Genomic DNA, 22,630 nt, shown 5'->3' with positions numbered 1-22,630 from the left:
CACATATTCATGTAAATAAATGGCTCATCATTGTGTGCAGTCATCTTTATTTATAGCTGCCTGATCTTTAATTGAATAGGGTCGTTTTACATATATGAAACCTGTTAACAGGTATAGCTGTTAATGCCAATACCAACTTGAAAGCCTAGATCAGGGGTCTCAAACTCAATTTAACTGGGGGCTGCAGGAGGCAAAGTCTGGGTGAGGCTGGGCCGCAAAAGGGATTTCACAAAAAAAGTCCTCAAATGTCATTATTAACAGTTTTAATTATTTATTTCTTCTGAACATGAAGTGTCCTGAACATTAATAGAACATTGAGTGAAGATTATGAACAGTTATTCTGAACATGGCATCTATTGCCTACTCCTTGCTGCCAGAGACTTGACAGCGCTTCTCACAAATCTGAACCACATTTGGCTTTAGAGCGGAAGCAGCTGAGACCCTCAGTATGGCTTGAAGATGATCATCATTAAGTCTAGACCTGTACTTTGACTTATTGAAGTTCAATGTGGAGAATAACTTCTCACACAGAAAAAAGTGGGGGAACTCACTCAAAACTTCCATTCCCTCACCAAAAAAAAAGTCGCTCTCTCTCTCCGCTCCGCTGATTCTGTCAGTGTACAGCGGTCGGCGCGGGCCACAAAATATTGCACTAAGGGCCGCAAATGGCCTGCGGGCCGCGAGTTTGAGACCCCTGGCCTAAAGCATATTACATGAACAAGACCTGCCTTTCATCTCTTAGGACAAATAATCATAGGTGTCTATAACAACACATGCTTGATTGCCCAGATCATTACAACCATTACATCTGAATGGTGCCTTTTAGTAAGCATAGTTCTTCACCAATACCAGTTTAATACTTTATATAATTACTAGGGATGTAACGGTATCAGAATTTCACGGTACGGTAATACCTCGGTATGAATGTCACGGTACGGTATTTATTGAATCATTTACAGGAAAAAAAAAACTTTTGAAAATACTCCCAAAAAAGTGCCAAAAGTGTCAATGACATACAAATTAGCCATCTATCTGTTAGCTTTGAAACAGGAACTTCAATTTTAATAACAAAAAATTATTAAACCATGTAAAAAAATAAAGTTTCAATTTAGTATTGTTAAAAACTCATCACATTTAACATTTAATCACTCACTTAGATAGAGATGGGTTTAAAGGAAAATTATCATATAACTATAATCTGGTAAAAGCTGGTATCTCTGAGTATTTAGAATGTCCCCTGCAACAGAAAAAACCCCTCTCATTTGGGACTGAGGATTCTGGGACAAGAGAGATATGACTTGGCCCATGTTGACAGCAGTGGGGTAACGTTGTGCATTGTCTTTCCCCCACTTGAGAAGACAAACCATGAGTGAGATAGAGATCTCTTTGCGGTACAAGTCAATGTCTGCATCAATCTGAACAGTGTGCTGTGTTTCTGCAGTCCCCATGACTGTTATTAGTCGTATTCCCCAACTTGCAGGCACGTGCACACATAGGGCTCAACCTGTGCAGTGCACATGCCCTTTTTAGTCTTGGATAGAAAATGCCCTTCCAAAACGATCAAAAGTGCCCCCGCGACGCGACACAACCTCCGTCCAGTCCAGCCCTTCAGTAGGCGCGCGATAACACCTCTCTTGAGTATGCGCGCTCAACCCCCCCTCGGCGCTTTACAATACGCGCGCCACAACACAGCTGATCAGAACGCGCGCGACAGCACCGCTATTCAGCACGCGCGCGGCGACAACACCCGCTTTAGGTTCGATCATTTCCATCTTTTTTTCATCTCCGCTACTAGCAGCACACTCCATTTCCGCATTACTGGATCTGTAGCGACAACAGACCGCAAAGGATTATGGCCACGCCGGGGCTGATGGGAAATGAAGTTCCAGCTACCTCCCGTTCGCTTCATTCGCCTGAGCAAATTTTCTCAGAAGACCTATAGTTTTACCGAGTCATGCGACTTCGGTAATATCGAAAAAATTTAATATTGCGGTATGACGGTATTTACAATACCGTTACATCCCTAATAATTACACATGTGAGGCATCACAGTGGTGCAGTGGTGCAGCTCTGGTTTCCCCAAAGTCCATAGATGTGGTATGCATGCGGTGTGTGTGAATGAGTGTGCATGTTTCCCAGTAATGGGTTGCAGCTGGACGGGCATCCGCTGCGTAAAGCATGTGCTGGATAAGTTGGTGGTTCATTCCACTATGGTGACCCCAGATTAATAACTGTATACTGTAACTAATATATCACACGAGGAGCAGTGCGATGTGGCCTTCTATCAGTTTTTTTGTATTTCTGTTTGTTGTATCGGCCTGTTGTTATTGCAATAATAAAAAAAATTATTCTTTTTTTTTTTTAAAGTGTGATGTGGCTGTATCTGGTGGAAGGCATGTGTTATATTGTACACTAGGCACTCGAGAACGATTGTCCCTCTACCTGTTGTTTCAATCCCCTGACAACTTTGCTCATCTTCAGAGCTCCTTCATCTGTTATAGACAGCAAGAGTCCCGAGATGCTCAAAGTCCAGAAAAGGAACCAAAAACATGTGACTTTAGTGGTTCAATTGTAATCAAGTTCCAAGAACATTTTGTGTGCAAGAAAAAGTAGAAAAAAGCAGCCATGTCCAAAGTAGGAACTGTTGAAGCATATAGTGGCTGTTTTTGCCTCTGTATTCTCTTAATTTGCATTAAGCAGAAGAAAAACTGATTTGGAACAAGTAGAGGATGAGTAAATGACAGAATTGTGATTTTTATGTGAACTGCTTTTAATGCTTCTGTAAGTAAAGGTAAATTAAATTACTGAAGATATTGCTAAAGAATGGCAGAAAACGTTGAACACATAATAAGAGATGACAATTCATGTGGAAAAAAAAAGAAAGTCTATATAGGCCTATGAAGATGTAGAAATAGAAAAAAAGAGGTCATAATTATGAGGATGCGATTTGGACTCAGATATTAATAGGAAAGTAATGTGTTGTAGACATACAAGTCATCATAAAGTGGATTTAAAAAGTTAAGAAAATGTTTAGATTTAAGGTTTGAGTGTGAAAGAGCAAATATAGTGTAAAGTGAAAACTATGGGAGAAATGTATCAAAACGTCATGACTGCAACTGTAAGTGGCAAAAAAGCTAAACAAAAGACTTTTATTTTGTCGTGGCATGTGACGTCATCAGGCGGCGCCGCTTTAGTGCTGTAATTCAACTGGAGAAAGGTTTGTTTTAAAATGTTTACACAGATATAAACCGATTTAAAGTTAAAGTTCGAAAGTTTTAGGTTTTTTTATGCGATGCTAAATTATGTTCCTGCTGTTGGAAATATTATTTTAACCTTTTATACAACTATTTTAGTATTTTAGTAGTACTATTTAATTCTCAGTAACTGAAGGCTGTTGTTTGAATAAAATAACAGAAAAGTGTATAATAAGTATTTTAATTAAATGTTTCACCTGATTTCTTTTTGTTAATTACTCTCAAATAAAGAAAACATTGAAGCAAGTGTTGAAGAGAAGTTATTTTGTTTCTGTTCATTGATTTATTTATTTTAAACAGGAGTGTCCAAACACAGAGAAAAACTCCTGCTGAAGCGACTGATCTCCACACTTATAAAGATGGCGTTTATTAAAGAGGAGAGTGAAGATGTGAAGATTGAAGAAACATTCACAGTCAAACAGGAAGATCTGCAGGAACGAACAGGTTGGTTTTCATTCTCAAAGACCAACTCAGTCATTTGATCCTCATTCAGATATATTTTAATAATAAGAATACTAAATTAAATCCATCTTGCAGCCCTGAGTGTGCTGCCTAGTTCTTCTAAATGCACATAAGCACTCATTGAAAGACAGAATGAGTTTCTTTTGTTACTTGTTCTTGGTCTTTTGTCATTATTTTATGTATTATTAGTCTCCCATTTTCTCTACCTTCTTATGGTTATTGCTTTTCTTGTTCTCCTGGTGTTGGTAAAGCATCCTTGAGCGCTGGCGCTATATAAAATAGAAAAGAACAATAAATTAAAAAGGTTTACCTGAGCTGACAATGTTTGACCTACAGTATTCTCATAGAAGATATCTGCTATTACAGTGATAGTGTTGGCTTAGTACTCTCCATTTGTATATGTCACGTTGATCACAATTCCCTTTTTTCATCAACTTCTTTATGGGTGTAAATTTGTTTCTAGTTCTCACAGATAGTATCTGAGTTAGAATTTCATCATTATCATAATAATTAAATACCAGAGCTATTGACTTTAAACAGGTTTTCCGCTGGGGTCTTAAATTCTAAAATCAAAATTTTAGGCCATAAGAAGTCTTTAAACTTTTTATTCAAAAAGGCCATTTTTACTCTATCCTAATGTTTTAATTATTTTTCTTACAATAACATTTGTTTAAATGTGCTTCATGTGTTTACTGCTCAGAACACTGACCTGGGGCCTGTTTCAGTAAGGAGGTTCAGACAACTCAGAGTTTAAACTTGAACTTGAGTTTTTGGTTTCAAAGTCAGGTCAATCAACTTTGAGTAGACCAACTCGACTACAAAAAAGGCATTATCAATGATATTACGAGTGACAATGACAACATCTGAAAAAAAAAAAAGAGATCACCATTTCTTTCTCCAGCTGAACTTGATGTGATCATTCGAAGTTATAGCAAATATGAGCGTAAATATATTTAAAACGAAGCAACCATCAGTGAAACAGAGACAGTTAGCATGGGAAAACAGCTGCTCAAGTTAATGCATAATTTTACATTTAAAGTATTTAAATATTTAAGTATAATAAAATAAGTAATGTAATGTGTGACATTTATAAAAAAATTCTAAACTTTTATACACAATCACCAGTTTTAATAGGTTTAACAGTGCACTTGTGTGTGATAGAGTTTGATATAACATTTAGAAGGTTTTAGAAAGAATAATAATCCCATTAATCTAGTAACAGTAGATTACTGTTAAAGATTTTTTGTTAAAAATGTCTTTAAAAGTTTTACATTTTACTTGGTGAAACCTGAAAGACCCTGGTTAAAAGTATGTCAAAAAACGTGGATGCCCCCAATTTTAAAAATGCTGAATGAAATGGACACTAAAATAATTATTATAAAAAAAAAACTGTACAGTATTCTAAACTATATGATGTTGTTGTGGGAAGATGAGAGACAAAACAAATTATAATGGAACAATAACGTTTAGCATTGCACTGACTACAACTGGCCAACAAACTAGTCTAAAAAAGACTTTTGCTGCTTAAGAAATGGATTACAGCATGCTGATGATATGCAAATAGTTAAGTGTGAATTTCCTCAGTATTAACCATATTCTTCAAGTACCTGTGGACGCGTCATTGGAATCTTTTTGCTTGAGAATTTTTTTAAGAATGAATTTTTAGATCCTAAAACAGTGTTATACTGCTTAGGCACACAGGAAAATCCTCAGAGTAAAATTTACTCAGTTCAGTGAATATTTCGTCCCTCTCTAAATTGAGCAAAATTAACTCAGCAGCAGTTAAAGTTAATGAGACAATGATGGGGTTAATTAAGTGATGATTGAGCACTGATGATGAACACCTGCTGTTAATTAGCAGAAACAGACGAGAAAAACAACAACTGAGTTCAGTCACAGCCGTAGATTAAATAAACTGAAATAAAACCCATCAAATCTCTCAAAGGTTTCAGCAGAGCATCATCAAGCAACTCCAAAAACGGCACCTTTACCTATTAACAACCTGTTTGGCCTTATTTCTGCCACACTCTACAAAATTACATATAGTGATAATATTATGAAATAACTACATTTTTTTTTTTTACAACAGCAATAAAACAACACCACTTTTTGTGTTTAAGCTGTCACCATTGAGGAGAACAATAGCTGCTTTACTTGGACTCTGACTCGATTTCTAATGTTAGTTTCTCTTTGTTTGCCAAATTGTGTATTGTGACAAACATTGTATAAAGAGAGCAATTGTGCTCTGGATAATTGACTCTGTGGTGGTTTAGTCACTGGTCAAATCAGTCTAATGGTTTTGACCTATTAACTTTAACCAATGTTGTATCACAAAAGGAGTACTGTATCAAGAAAATGGAGCTCATCAATACTTTTATCAGATCATAAAGCACATTTAACATTGGAAACACTTAAAAAACACAGACATAAAGAATCAGCTTATGCCTCTCAACTATGGTGAGTTTTTTCTACTGTGCATGCTGGGAACTATATATGGATGTTGTATGATTCTCTTAACATGCACTGCAGCCAAACAAAAACAAAAAAACATCTCTAACCACTGTTGAGATAGATATGCTGATTATTCATGTCTGTTTCTCTAAAGTGATTCAGATGCTCAATGTGTTTTACTATAATACCACAGCTGAGGTCCATTTTCTTGAAAAACACTGAATTTGGTTTCTTATATAATGAACCAACCCATGCTCACTCCGAAGGCGTCAAAAACTGAAGTATGGTCAAACACCTTTCGCGTCAACATGAGGACGCCAAGGTGCTCCCAGGCGTCACTATACGAACGCAACAGGAGCTCCATTGCTTTCAATGGGTCCCCTCGGACGTCACATCAAGACACCTAAAGCCCTATGGTAAAGGCTCGTAGCATATAGCCCACGTCAATGCAGTTGTATGAGCATATAAAAGAAAAAATAAATCAATTGAATGTTTTCTTTTAATATTTTATTCATAAATGTCCGCATAGTATTTGTTTTTTTTTTAATAAAACGATTATATGAAGTTATTTATAATGTAATATCTGTCATTTTACATTAATGGCACACGAAGCTTGAGACAAAAGAGAAATTTAAAGCTTATATATTCATAATACTTATATATAACAAAGCTTTGTGTTGGCCAACTTATATTCAGGAACAGAAACCCTTTTTATTATTATAAAAAAAAAAAACTAAATAAAGAAACTAACTTATTTTATTTATATATATATATATATATATATATATATATATATATATATATATATATATATATATATATATATATATAATATTTATGAAATATTAAAATATGCTCTTTGTGTTAGAGGTCTGTATATTAGATTCGATTTATTGTTGTTTTTGGACATCTAGACTTTAATTTGATCTGTATTTTTTAAGATTTTGTTGACGTTGCTCTTTTTTAATGATTTTGGTTGTCGTTATCATTTTCTTAACATTTCATTATACTTTCTTATCATGAAGTCTTATTATGATGGCCAATAAAAACGTAACCGAAATCCCTATTGATAAAAAATCAATAGGATTTTTTTTTTATGTTACTTTTACAAACACTCGAATATTTGTGCCGCTTTACAAGCAAGAAATGAAAATAAAAACACTTTATTATAAAATATTTATTTTTCTACATTTCCCTAAAAAAGCAAGCGGGAAATCGTGTCACGTGACGTATCATGCATCCATCGCCATACTGATCCCGCTTTCAGCGGTAAGTTAATGTACACTGATTCCATAAATTAAATAAAGAAATTTTGTTCTTCACACCATGTTTGTCTATGTGCATTGCTCACATGTATATCTAGGTTATTATATTTTGATAATACACGTTAAAAATAAGTGCTATGTTAGCATGTTAGGCAATAACTTACTTTATTAACGTTACTTTACAAACAGTCTTGGTAGGCAAGTTTATTCAGATAATTTAGCTTAATCTGACAAGATATTTACATTTACGTTTACTCATTTAACGTTAGCAAACGCTTTTATCCAAAGCTATGTGTGTGTGTGTGTGTGTGTGTGTGTGTGTGTRTATATATATATATATATATATATATATATATATATATATATATATATATATATATATATGTATGTGTATTAGGGATGTAACGGTATCAGAATTTCACGGTACGGTAATACCTCGGTATGAATGTCACGGTACGGTATTTATTGAATCATTTACAGGAAAAAAAAACTTTTGAAAATACTCCAAAAAAGTGCCAAAAGTGTCAATGACATACAAATTAGCCATCTATCTGTTAGCTTTGAAACAGGAACTTCAATTTTAATAACAAAAAATTATTAAACCATGTAAAAAAATAAAGTTTCAATTTAGTATTGTTGAAAACTCATCACATTTAACATTTAATCACTCACTTAGATAGAGATGGGTTTAAAGGAAAATTATCATATAACTATAATCTGGTAAAAGCTGGGATCTCTGGGTATTTACAATGTCCCCTGCAACAGAAAAAACCCCTCTCATTTGGGACTGAGGTTTCTGGGACAGGAGAGATATGACTTGGTCCATGTTGACAGCAGTGGGTAACGTTGTGCATTGTCTTTCCCCCACTTGAGAAGACAAACCATGAGTGAGATAGAGGTCTCTTTGCGGTACAAGTCAATGTCTGCATCAATCTGAACAGTGTGCTGTGTTTCTGCAGTCCCCATGACTGTTATTAGTCGTATTCCCCAATTTGCAGGCACGTGCACACATAGGGCTCAACCTGTGCAGTGCACATGCCCTTTTTAGTCTTGGATAGAAAATGCCCTTCCAAAACGATCAAAAGTGCCCCCGCGACGCGACACAACCTCCGTCCAGTCCAGCCCTTCAGTAGGCGCGCGACAACACCTCTCGAGTATGCGCGCTCAACCCCCCCTCGGCGCTTTACAATACGCGCGCCACAACACAGCTGATCAGAACGCGCGCGACAGCACCGCTATTCAGCACGCGCGCGGCGACAACACCCGCTTTAGGTTCGATCATTTCCATCTTTTTTTCATCTCCGCTACTAGCAGCACACTCCATTTCCGCATTACTGGATCTGTAGCGACAACAGACCGCAAAGGATTATGGCCACGCCGGGGCTGATGGGAAATGAAGTTTCAGCTAGCTCCCGTTCGCTTCATTCGCCTGAGCAAATTTTCTCAGAAGACCTATAGTTTTACCGAGTCATGCGACTTCGGTAATATCGGAAAAATTTAATATTGCGGTATGACGGTATTTACAATACCGTTACATCCCTAATGTGTATATATATATATATATATATATATATATGTATGTGTATATATATATATATATATATATATATATATATATATATATATGTATGTATGTATATATATATATATATATATATATATGCAATTTTAATAGTTCCATAGTTTACTTTAACTTACTAATTACATTAAAATTACATTAAAAATGTCTTTGTCTGTTAAATAATTTATACATTTATATATTAAATGATTGAGTAATTAAATATGTTAAATTATTCTATGTGCATATAATGTTACATAAAATGTGTTTTATAGCCTGTAAATAATCTTTTCTATTATTGTATTAAAAAAAAAAACTTTAAGATACAGTGTTTTCAATGAAAATGTATTTTGTCTATGATTAATATTAATATATATTTTGTTTCCTTCCAGAGAGAATGAAAAAACCCAAGCAAAAGCCTTGCCATAATTGTGGGGCTTTAAATGTTTCAAACTGCAAAACGTGCAGAAATTGTTTTGCTGCCATTGCTTTAAAAGCAAGCATAATGGCAAAACAAAAAAACATTGAGGAGTCGTCATGGGCAGCAAACAACAAAAAACACAGGAATGCTGCCCGTGTTGTAGATTCTGCCCGCACTGCTGTAAGTACATTATTTGAGTACAGAGGCATAGTGTATACAAAATTATGTTGTCATTATTAGGTAAAACTAAATCAAAAATGTATTTCTGAACAAATGTATTCATGTCAGGTCTGATTATATTAACTGATCCTATTTTGATTTTTAGCTATCGATGCAGTTAATCCTTGAGATCCACAACAGCAAGTGTTGTTTTACCAGAAGACTATAATTTATTCTAATCAATTTTCTATCATGGGCATTTAAAGAGCAGCTTTTGTGTTATTTTAAAGTGTAATAATATTATGTTTCTCTAAAGTTGTTTAAAAAGATCTAAGGTTGGAATTTTTTTTTCATTACTTTACATATGTACTGCAGTACATGACATAAACATTTCGGAGCATTTGTGGCAGAGATTATGCAAATGTATTCATTTCATTGTGGTCACATAGATCAGTTGCAGGCAAAAGATTCTGAAAACATAAAGACTTGTTTTGGCAATTCAGAAACTATCTTTTACTTTGATAATGCAGATTTGCTACAAATGTATCTGGGATGTTTGTGCTAATATTATGATTATATTGCATTTTTCTATACTGTTTTTATGTATTTATTTTTCAGGTTAAGAAATTGGAAATGCTGGGCTACAAGCCATTGTTGTTTATTTCGAAAGAAAAGAAAAAAGGATTTAACGCAGAGCTCATAACAACAATGGGTCCATTTGGAGAGGGACCACAGCAAAAAATTATAGATAAAATGACCAGCCTGTACGAAGTTTTTATTAAAAGTAAGTGTTGTGGTCATTTGATTACAAAATTCACAAAATTTCAAAGAAATCTCTAACTTTATTTTAAAATTGTTTATAGATTTCCAGAGGTTTCAGAATTCGGCTGCAACAGACCCTGATGTCTGCCGAAACCTAGCATCATCGGTTTCTCCTCCAGCTTCTATTCCTCCATCATCTTCCTCAAGCCTTCCTCCTCCACCATCTTTCCCAAACCTTTCTCCTCCACAAACTTCCTCCAGCTTTCCTCCTTCATTTGCTGTTCCTCCACCATCTTTGCCAAACCTTTCTCCTCCACAGTCTTCTTTCAGCTTTCCCCCTTCATCTGATGTTTCTCCACCATCTTTCCCAAATCTTCCTCCTCCACAATCTTCTTCCAGCTTTCCTCCTTCATCTGCTACTCCACCTTTATCTTCCAACCTTATTCCTCCAACTAATTCCTCAAGCTTCAGTTCTCCTACCTCCTCTTACATCACCCCTCTTCCACCTGCCTCTTCATACAAAACACTTCCTGCTCCACCGCCTACTTCCCTCACTACTACACCTACTTCCTCTCTATCAAGTCCTGCAGTCCAGTGCATGACTACAGATTTCGGTGATTCAGGTGACTTTATTTGAACTTTTACACAGCATTTTTCCCATTTTAGTTGGGACAACAATATATATAGAAATTTAAAATTAAAACATTAGTTTTGTAAATACAATTGAATTCTGAATTATTTGCCCCCTTTTCATTTTTTTCTTTTTAAAGTATTTTTAACATATTTAAATGATGTTTAAAAGAGCAAGGACATTTTCACAGTATGTCTGATAGTGTTTTTTATCTGGAAAAAGTCTCATTTGTTTAATTTCGGCTAGAATAAAAGCAGTTTTTAATTTTTAAAACCATTTTAGGGACAAAATTATTAGCCCCTTTAAGCTATATATTTTTTTTCAACAGAACAAACCATAGTTAAAAATAACTTGCCTAATTATCCTAACCTGCCTAGTTAACCTAATTAACCTAGTTAAGCCTTTAAATGTCACTTTAAGCTGTATAGAAGTGTCTAGAAAAATATGTAGTGAAATATTATTTACTGTCATCATAGCAAAGATAAAAGGGTCACACTTTACAATAAGGTCCATTAGTTAATGTTAAGTAATGCATTTACTAACATGAACAAACATTGAACAATACATTTACTACAGTATTTATTCTTGTTAATAAACATTAGTTAATGAAAATACAGTAGTTCATTGTTAGTTCATGTGCATTAACTAATGTTAACAAGCATGGACTTGAATGTTAATAATGCATTAGTAAATATTTAATTATGATTAATAAATGCTGTACATGTGTTGTTCATGATTAGTTCATGTTAGTAAATGCATTAACTAATGAACCTTGTTGTAAAGTGTTACCAATAAAATAAATCAGTTATTAGAAATGACTTATTAAAACTATTATGTTTAGAAATGTGTTGAAAAAAATCTGCTCTACATTAAACAGAAATTGGAAAGAAAAAAATAAACAGCAGGCCAATGACTCAGGGGGGCTAATAATTCAGATTTCAACTCTATGTGTTATTTTTGTGTGTTTTTACAGATTTATTCTCCAGAGAAAGTATCATAAAAGGGGACAAACAAAAGAAGTGGATCTACAAAGAAGCAGGTAATGTGATATTGCTGTTCTGAAAAAATAAACAAGTAGCAGATTTTGAATATTATCTGAATAATTGTATTCATATAAACTTTGTTACATTAAAAACTATATAATGTAATATTTGATTATTTTGTATTTTTTACAGTTTCCTCAATTCTTTTCTATTTTGCCTTGCATTTAATAGTACTATATGACAATGAGTAAAGAAATTATTAAGAGGATAATTTAATATATAGTATTATTGTAAAATTATGAATTATCATATAATAATTCTAATATAATATAATATAGGTGACACGGTGGCACAGTAGGTAGAGTTGTCACCTCACAGCAAGAAGGTCACTGGTTTGAGTCCTGCCTGGATCAGTTGGTGTTTCTGTGTTTGCATGCTCTCCCCGTGTTGGTGTGGTCCCATTATTAATCCACAGTCGCCACAGCAGAATGAACCGCCAACTTATCCAGCACTTTTTTACGCAGCGGATGCCCTTCCAGCTGCAACCCTTCACTGGGAAACATCAATACACACTTATTTACAAACATACACTGTAAAAAATTGCTGTTAAAAAACGGTCAGATTCTACGGTAAAATAATATTTTTTCACTAAAACAGTAATATTCTGTTAAAAACAGTGCTTTCTGGGTAACATTTTTGTTTTCGAGAAAGTAACCAACTGCAGAAAACTGTGAGCTAACAGAGTTCAGATTCGATGTTTTGAAGTCTGTGTTTGAAATCACACTTTGTGTCCTTGTTCATACACTAGTTAACTAATATAGTTCACCTGACAGTTTTAATGAACACTAATGAGTGAATTCAGACACTGATAAACACCTGCTGTTAATAATCTCAATTACTGAAGGAAAGAGAAACAAGAAACACAAACAACTCTTGAGTTACAACATTAAATAAAATCAAATAAAATAAAACACTTTTAGTCTCAGCAGAGGATCATTAAACAACTCCACAAACAACAGCAGACACACACACTTATTACTGACTGGTTTGACTTCCATACTATTCTCATTGAGATCCAACAGAAATTAAGGTGTTTTTTGTGTCACCGTAATGGAGTGAGGGGCTGGTTTAGTTGGGCTCTTCACCCTAGAACTTATTAATTCAGACTCTCCAAATACTGTAATAAAGAGTTAACAAAATACTTGTATTATAGCAATCAAGTTGGAAAGTCAATAAATAGAGAAATCTATTTGTCTGAAATTAGTTCTGATAAATGTTTTTTTATAAAACTGGATGAAGGGCCTCATGCAATAGATTGTATGCTTAGTTGCAGGTATTAATTTAATTAATAAGAAGTGGAAAAAGAAAAGATACCTCCGTAATTACTTAACAGTTAAGAAATAACATACAAAAACAGTTCAGTTATGACAAATACACACTCAGACCTCATAAATCTGACCTTGTATCTCAACAATGGTAACATTTAAAATGTTTCATGCTGCAATGCATGCTGGGAGTGGCACGGTACAAATATCCCAGCATGCATTGCGGTATAAATAAATGTTGTATAATGGTCTCACAGTTTTCTTTATTTGTGTTTGATTCTGCTTTTGTTTATGTTTAGACTTTCAGTTACCTGTTTGTGAGTTAAACTATTAATTTTGTTAAATTTGTTGTCACCATTATTGAGGTTCATATGCTGATTATTGATGTCTCTTTGAGTGCGATTTACACCATAGAGCAGTGTTATTGTCCAAGATATTCCTAAAAACTTCCAGAAATCATTGCCATATATAGACATAATGTAAAACAATAGATTTAACATTGAATAGGAGCAGTAAATTTTATTATACTAAATGAGAACAGACTCTGCCATTTAATAGCAACATGAACATCACCAGATATTATTAGGTTTTTTGGCTGGCTTGCCACAACAAAGGAGTTTTTTAAACAAAGTTCTTAACAATTGCAGCAGCCAAGATATATAAATGTTAAAAATGACAGGGCTAAAAGCCCAACTAAAGCAAACTCTGTTCTCCATGATGGTGACGTAAAACTTTCACTTTTTCTCAAGAAGAACTTTAGTAGATGTTATACAAAAATACATGTATTAAGTAATAAGTGTAGCTGGTGATGATGTTTGTAGAGTTGTTTAATCATCCGCTGATCATTTAAATGATTTAATCATTTGTTGTTCTTCAGGTTATTTCATTATAAAGCTGTGACTAAAGTTTTGTATGTTCTGTTCTTGTTTTTTCCCTTCAGTATTTCTTCATTTGTTCATTGTTAATCCTCAATTATCATTTAATTAGTCAGTTAATTAATGCATTTACTTCAGCTTTGCTACATGTTTCTTGAACACTCAGTAGTGTGGACACTTCAATAAAAACTGAAGTATTTGCTCTGGGGTTTAAAGGGTTAAAGGTGTGAGAGGTAAAAACACAGTGTAAAATGTATTTTAACAGTAATATACTGTTAACTTAAACTACGGAAGTAGACTGTAAAAAAAACAGTAGATTGCTGGCAACCACAGCTGCCAGTAGATTACTGTTAAATCAAGGAAAAAACAGTATTTTACTGTAAGACCTGAAGCTAATTTCTTCTGTCTCACCGTTGTGGAGGAGAGTAGAGCCAGTGTATGAGTTAAAGATGAACAATGAACTGCTGATGTTATTCTGCATGTTTCTCTATTTAAAGATAGCGGCTGTTTAGTTGCTGATGCAGTCAGAATCTCTCTGGTGATTCCAGATTTACATGTATGTGTGCTGTTGTGAAAAATAAGACATTAGAGTTAAACCGAACTTTTCTAATTAACTAAAATAAGTTATCATTATAAGTATGCTTCTAAGCATATATAGCACATTACCTCATAAACTCATTCAGCAGTTGACCAAGTTGAGGCAGTTGCTTTCAGTGAGCAAAATGAGTTCACTTGAGTATTGTGTAAATCAATGTAGTCCATGTATTTTTACAGCAACATACTGTAAAATAACAGTACATTGCTGGCAACTGCAGCTGCCAGTATTTTACTGTTTTTTAACGGGACAATTTTTAACAGTGTGCCAAGTCAAGTTTACAGTGTCATAAATGAAATGGTAGCATGAGTAAAGGGGATTTGCCCAGCACACAACCTCATGCGCTGCAGGTAGGCTGAATGATAATCTTTAAAAATATATAGGCTATGCAATACAAAACTTTAAACATTTAATTATTTTTTAATGAAAAGAAAAGAAATCAGGAGAGTAAAATATAATTTAAACCACTGGTCTGGCGCTGATACTTTATTGTTTGTATCCAGAAGAAGGGGAAAAAAGCAGATGAAAACCTGGCTGGGGAGACGGCGATAACATATCAGTTCTTCAGCAAAGATCACGACATCATTGTGATGCGTTTATCATACAACGCAGTTCGTGTTTATAATCATTAATATTAACTAGTATTAATTCTCTCTCTAGACTTAGTTTTAGGGCTTGTTCTTGTCGGCGCAATATAGCCTCGGCTTATTGCACGTACGAATCCGATTGTGAAGAATGATTAAGCGCTTGCATTTTTTATTGCATCCTTTTCGCAAGTTATTCATTTGTTTTGTTTTTTAAGTGGTGCGAACATTATTTACTGGCAAACATGTTCCTCGATCTCGTACATCAACAAATAATGTAGCCTACTTAAGTTAATTTACCTTTTATGTAAAAATTAAGGAATAACCGAATTTAATATTAATAAATAAAACATCCGTATAAACGTACATGTTTATTTTTGAACTTTCGTTAATAAAACAACACAAAACTGTTTATAAATATTGTAGTTAAATATTAAATTACTTTAACTGCTTGAAACTGTATAATAATAACAATTAAACGTTACATTTTTAAGAACTTAACAAATAGTCTAAATGGCACTTTACTAATCAGTGTAATAATAATATAAATATTAATAATTATAAGTAAAAAGAAAATATTAACCTAGTAACAATATAAGTCAGATGTTTAAAAAAACAGCGTAGTTTCTCTCCACCTTTTGTATTCATATTTTAAATTATTTGCCAGAAAAACTAACATGTTGACTTTGTCCGGTTTAAGTGAAGAATGGAGTTATAATGTTTCCAGCAATACACTGTCAGACGGTGTGCTTGTAGCGATAATGCACAGACAGGCTACTTTTTCACAACCATGCGAGAGAGGGCTTTTCCTTCTGTTCCGAGCGGCGCGTTCTTAAGTAGTTACCAAATAGCCTATATGCTCAATTTCTCGTCAATGTCTTCCATTTATCACTTTCTCTTTTGTATCTGGCCATTTTTGCAAATGCCTCTGCCATGCCTGGCTTAGCTGGGCTTCTGCGTTTAGAAGACAGGAGTTGATTAAGCCTACATGGCTTTTTTTCCCTCACCGTCAATCGCCACTAGCTTGCATGGTTCGGGACCCGTGGATCTGCGTATCGATGGATTTGCTCCTCAGTGTTTGGACTCTCAGCACTCAGCAGTGAATATTAAAACACACTTTACTTAAAACCCCCATACAAAAAGCTTAATCCAAATTGATTCGTTCACCTTTCTCGGTCGGCACGAATCCAAAATGTTCCCAGATGTAAGAGTTCGTTTTCTAACAAGATTCATGGTTGAACTTGAACTTGCTGAATCGCGCCTAATGTTATATTCTAACAGATATGTAATACTTGGCAACATAACAGTAATTTGTGTTTTAAAGTGCGTGACTTCACGTACTACGGCCGGTGGCAATGGACAAACGAGGTGGCAATGACCACCGCGGAGACGCGGTTGTCATGGTGACCGTCACAGCCCTAGTTTTAAGTAAATATATATATATATATATATATATATATATATATATATATATATATATATATATATATATAAATAAAATATCGCAATATATATCGCAGGGGAAAAAAATATCGCAATGTCAATTTTTTCCAATATCGTGCAGCCCTACTTAGTAAATATATAGATTTGCTGCTAATGAAGTAATATTTGTGATTTTCATTTTGTTTAATTTTTTATGATTAATTGATTTATTAAATCTTAGAAAAAAGTTTACACTAAATTATTTGTCATCACATCTGTTTTTAGCATTGATAGCAATCCGAAATGTTTCTTGAGCAGCAAATCAGCACCATTTGATGATCACCATTATATTAGTTCAACCTCAAGCACTAAATCAACATCTTAAAAAAGATTTCTGAAAGATCAAGTGACACTGAAGACTTGAGTAATGATGCTGAAAATTTAGCTTTACATCATAGCTATGAATTACATGTATATTTACACTGTTCACCCATCCCTTACACCTTAACTCATCCTCAAACAAGTCAATTTAAGCCCTAAATGAATAAATTTTGATTTGTACAGGCATGAAATGCAACTTGTATTCAGTCGTTTTGTTTTCTTTCTTTTGCTTTTGTTTTCCACATCAAATGAAAAGGAGGTCAAAGTTTAACCTAAGTGCCATGTAGCTGATGAACATCTTTATATGTAAGTATATTTTTGACTGACTGCCAGACACTTGTCAAACAAAATTGATTAATCTGGAAATATTTCATAATGTTTTGAGATATGTGCCCTATATGCATTTAGATGTCCATGCATGTTTAAAATACTTTTAAATTTAACAATGGCTGCAAGTTATAAAAACATACACAAAAATGTTAAAGTAAATTGAGAAAACATTTTCATCAGTTTGACAACATACACAATCTCCCAAATAGCATAGAAAAAGTGACAAAGCTGTCTTCTTTGTCTGTGTTTTATTACTCTCTTTGCACTCTCGGCCACTGTATGTAACAGTAATTAGTATAATGTAACAGTAGACAGATGAGGAATGTGAATATGTAGTTTAACTTTAAGGAGCGTTACTACTGGAACCATTTTTTTTGTACATATATATATATATATATATATATATATATATATATATATATATATATATATATATATATATATATATGGATTTACCTGTTAAAAAAATTAAGCAAAAAATTAATTATAAGGTAGATCAGCTCCTGACAGACATGTTAACAGATCAGTTTAACTCTTATTAAATTCATTCATTCATTCATTTTCTTTTCTGCTTAGTCCCTTTATTAATCTGGGGTAACCACAGCAGAATGAACTGTCAACTTATCCAGCATATGTTTTACGCAGTGGATGCCCTTCCAGCTGCAACCCATCACTGGGAAACAACCATATACGCTTATTCTCACTCATACACTACAGACAATTTAGCCTACCCAATTCACCTGTACCCCATGTCTTTGGACTTGTAGGCAAAACCGGAGCACCCAGAGAAAACCCACGCAAACGCAGGGAGAATTTGCAAACTCCACACAGAAATGCCAGCTGATCCAGCCGAGGCTCGAGTCAGCATCCTTGCTGTAAGGCGATAGCACTATCTATTGTGCCACCACGTCACGCTCTTATTTCTATTGTATAATTTCTATTCTACAATGTATCTTATTGTTAATTCAATAAGAGAATTAACTGCACAGTTACTTAAAATGTGTGGATGGGATTACATTATTTGTTAACCCAAAGTGAGTTTCTCTTTCTTTGCAGTATTGGATGCCTGATTGCAGTTCAACTCCAAACTCAGTTGGACCAGCTGATCAGTGTCTTCAGTATTACCACAAGCTACTGGGCAGATGTGTGGACAGCTATGAGCCAAACTTGGGACGTTTTGTTTTTAGGTAATACCAGTGACAAAGTATTCAGGAAATTGCTTATAATAAAAGATGCTCACTGCTCACCCCCTTATAGTTAAGTTGTTTGCAGTTTCATTGTTGGAAAAATACCATACTTTTTCCTTTTTTTTTCAGCAGGTGGAGAGACCGTCTGGGCAGCAGAAACAAGACAACTAATCATAGTTGAGTTAAGATTAGTATTATTAACTTGACTAGTTTGGTTGCAGACTTGTTTAATACTTAACAATTTGTATAAGTTACAAGATCAATGGTCCTGCTATCAATGTTTTTGTAACTTAAATTCATTACAGTTTAGATACAATCAAATGTCCAAACCATCTCTGAGTGAATGACAGGATCAAAACAGGATCACAAGATCATTCATTATAGACCGTTTCATAGGTAACAGCACATCCTTTGTGAAAAATAATTTATTTTTGTGTCATCATCACAAGACAAAATACATTTCAACTGATTTCAGTTGGTTATATTTTTCAGGTCATTCTGTTCTCCTGGTTGTGAGGATGTGCAGAGGCTGTATTTGTCAGTGTTAAAAGACTTGTGCTGTTGTATCCACACATACAAGCAGCCGACAAAGAGTCCTGGAGCAGGACAGACAGGTAGTTCACAGTGGCTAGGCTAGAAGTTTATACTTGGGTGGCCAGAAAGTGGCCTCCGCTATTTTGGGGGGTCCATACAAATACACCAGTGTAAGCTATACTATTGCACTTAAAAAATTAAATGAAAGAATTAATTAATCGGTTGAACACAAAATATTTTAAAGAAAGCTTAAGTATCAAGGTGGCAATATACAGTATCTGTTACATTGTAGTACATGAGCTGGCTAATACAGATTCGTAAATGTTTAGTTGTTAAGATTAGTTAAATACTAAATCCTATACTTGAGACCGGCTGCATATACAGCTTTAACTGAACTGAATTTAACTAGAACTACACCAGCATTCCAAGTGCTCTAGACTAGCTTTTTGCACTGGTGCGTCTAAAATGTTTGATGGCATTGCAATTAACACTGCAATTTTACATGTTAATTTTTTTTTAATTACAATCCATATAGGCAATATTGACTTGTAAATGATTAACTAAAATCGGGTCAACACACATTATGGGGATTGTGTGTAGAATTTTGAGGAAATTAATGAATTTAATCCATTTTGAAATAAAACTGAAACATTAAAAATGTGGAAAAAGTAAAGCGCTATCAATACTTTCCTGATGCATTGTATACGTTAAAAGTTATGCATTGTGTAGATATGAAAGTGAACTCTTGTCGTTGAATTATTCTGTATAAACTGCCTATACAATAAATTTACTAGTGATGTAATTATTTTCTAATTATAAATATTTAGATGCATCACAGTATGTGATCGCTTTACTGTGTTAAAAGGAAAAGGTTTTGTCAGAGTATCTTATATATGCTTCTGTGAATGTCTATGCATATTTGTGTGCACAAACACAAGTAATAAATAGAGAGAAAAACATCTTTAATACATACCAGGTGAATAAGAGGATTTTGGGAAAGCTGAGCTGCTCACACATGTTCTGTTCAACTAAAAAAAAAAGGAAAGAAAACAAAATTGGCACAGAAACAAGTTACATTTTGATAATTTATAAACATAAAGTGTTTACAGTCTTCCAGAAGCCAGTAATGAGCAGCATGTGCTTTAAGATAAATAAAGGAGTCTAAACTCACATAAAGAACAAGTTCAGTAATAAATAAATGACTAAAACTCTGCTAATAGTTAGCTCATGTCAATATATTTACTGAACTTAACACAAATAAAACCTCAATCTGAAGTTTATAAATTGTTCCTTTCAACGAATGATAATATATCACAGTTTAATAGTATACATCTTCTATAACTATTATATAAGTGAATGTAGTTGTGTGTATTGAGACATCGGTATGGATTGAGTTTTCAATGCTCATTTGCATCTTTACACAGAGACTTCAGCCAAGAGACTCTGAGAAACTTCTACAAAAACAACACATAACTCTTGCATTACCTTTTAACCAGGCTTGGGAAAAAAATTAAAATGTGTTTCAAATCAAAATACCTCAACATAGGTGTATCAACATTAACTACAAAATGCAGCAGCCACAATAAAAAAAAAGCTTCAATTAATAGTCCTATAAAACAACAGCAACAAGACAAATGAAGATGGCTAAAGTCAACTTATTTTCCCAATACAACATTATTTCTCTGTAAAAACTGGTTTGTAAAGCAACTGAACCTCTCATCCTCCACAGTAATGTGTCTCCCAGACCCAGACGTCGGCTCTGCATTAGTTAACCACCAGAGGCCGACAAAGCACTTCATAAGCACTTTATCTCTCGTTCCCATAAAAAGAATCCGGCAACAAATTTGGTTTAGAATAAGTTTTCGCGTGCATAATAAATTAAACAAACGCGACATACATGTTTATTGCGTCGGTCGGTCCAGCTTTAAATAGCCTTCATTAATGCATTAAAACTGACCCAAATGCATACAATATATGATTTCAATTCATTATAATATAATTTTATTTTTTAATAATGAAAACTTTTTTCCCTCGGTGTAAACTGCTGTTTGCTTTTTTTATTGTGGCTTTTTCTAAAACAGTTTTTCCCAGTGCAAGTTAAAATCAAGTTCTGTATTTCGGCTGTTTAAGGTCTCACTTTGCATTGAACTTTGAACTTTTTACATTCAGAGATGTTGTTTATTTTCACACAGCTAAATTACACATCAACTAAAGTTTAAAATATGATATTGCAGTGGACCACCCATTTAACTATAAAATGCAGCAGCCAAAATAAAAAAGCTTCCATCAAAAGTCAACTTATTTTCCCAATACATCTTTATTTCTCTTTAAAGCTATGGTTCGTATAGCTGCTAAACTTCCCATCCTCCGCAGTAATGTGTTTTGAGTCTTCACTGTTGCCCACTGCTCATTTGCATCTTTATACCAGCATTAATGGGGGCCAATTGAGTATTAACCAATCACATGCCAGATCAAGTACACTGTAAAAAATTGCTGTTAAAAAACGGTCAGATTCTAAGATAAAATAATGTTTTTTCACTAAAACAGTAATATTCTGTTAAAAACAGTGCTTTCTGGGTAACATTTTTGTTTTCGAGAAAGTAACCAACTGCAGAAAACTGTGAGCTAACAGAGTTCAGATTCGATGTTTTGAAGTCTGTGTTTGAAATCACGCTTTGTGTCCTTGTTCACTATTTCATACACTAGTTAACTAAAATAGTTCACCAGACAGTTTTAATGAACACTAATGAGTGAATTCAGATACTGATGAACACCTGCTGTTAATAATTACAATTACTGAAGAAAATAAACAAGAAACACAAACAGTGACTTGAGTTACAACATTAAGTAAAATCAAATAAAATAAAACAGCTTCGGTCTCAGCAGAGGATCATTAAACAACTTCACAAACAACAGCAGACACACTTATTACTGACTGATTTGACTTTCATACAATTCTCATTGAGATCCAACAGAAATTAAGGTGTTTTTTGTGTCACCGTAATGGAGTGAGGGGCTGATTTAGTTGGGTTCTTCACCCTTGAACTCATTTAAGAAGACTTTCCAACTGCTGTAATACAGAGTTTACAAAACGTTTGTACTAAAGCAATAAAGTTGGGAAGTCAATACATAGAGAAATCTATCTGAAATCAGTTCTGATAAATGTTTTGGTATAAATCTGGATGAAGGGCCTCATGCAATAGATTTTATGCTTAGTTGCAGGTATTAATTTAATTAATGAGAAATGGAAACAGAAAAGATGCCTCCGTAATTACTTAACAGTTAAAAAATAACATACAAAAACAGTTCAGTTATGAGATATACACACTCAGACCTCATGAATCTGACCTTGTATCTCAACAATGGTAACAATTCAAATGTTTCATGCTGCAATGCATGCTGGGAGTGGCACTGTACAAATATCCCAGCATGCATTGCGGTATAAATAAAT

At 34.1% G+C, this 22,630-nt stretch overlaps 1 protein-coding gene across 2 annotated transcripts; it reads left to right on the top strand.

Annotated features, from left to right (window-relative positions):
- Nucleotides 1-3,166: 3,166 nt before the first annotated feature.
- si:dkey-11l22.1 lies at nucleotides 3,167-20,209 on the top strand. Of its 2 annotated transcripts, none has more exons than XM_073947806.1 (12): nucleotides 3,167-3,217; nucleotides 3,555-3,698; nucleotides 9,383-9,591; nucleotides 10,189-10,354; nucleotides 10,434-10,955; nucleotides 11,937-12,002; nucleotides 17,385-17,434; nucleotides 18,226-18,333; nucleotides 18,515-18,645; nucleotides 18,775-18,821; nucleotides 18,951-19,041; nucleotides 19,138-20,209. In XM_073947806.1, exons 2-7 carry the CDS (start codon nucleotides 3,614-3,616, stop codon nucleotides 17,402-17,404), a joined length of 1,068 nt encoding a protein of 355 aa, XP_073803907.1. In that variant the 5' UTR covers nucleotides 3,167-3,217; nucleotides 3,555-3,613; the 3' UTR covers nucleotides 17,405-17,434; nucleotides 18,226-18,333; nucleotides 18,515-18,645; nucleotides 18,775-18,821; nucleotides 18,951-19,041; nucleotides 19,138-20,209. The 2 variants fall into 2 exon arrangements, with proteins under 2 accessions (XP_073803907.1, XP_073803906.1); XM_073947805.1 differs by having other exon boundaries at nucleotides 19,121-20,209.
- The last annotated feature ends 2,421 nt before the right edge of the window (nucleotides 20,210-22,630 follow it).

The sequence above is a fragment of the Danio rerio genome, chromosome 4 (genome assembly GCF_049306965.1).
Source record: "Danio rerio strain Tuebingen ecotype United States chromosome 4, GRCz12tu, whole genome shotgun sequence".
Lineage (NCBI taxonomy): Eukaryota > Metazoa > Chordata > Actinopteri > Cypriniformes > Danionidae > Danio > Danio rerio.
Note: the sequence above shows the minus strand (reverse complement) of the source record. Positions and strands in the feature narration are given on the sequence as shown.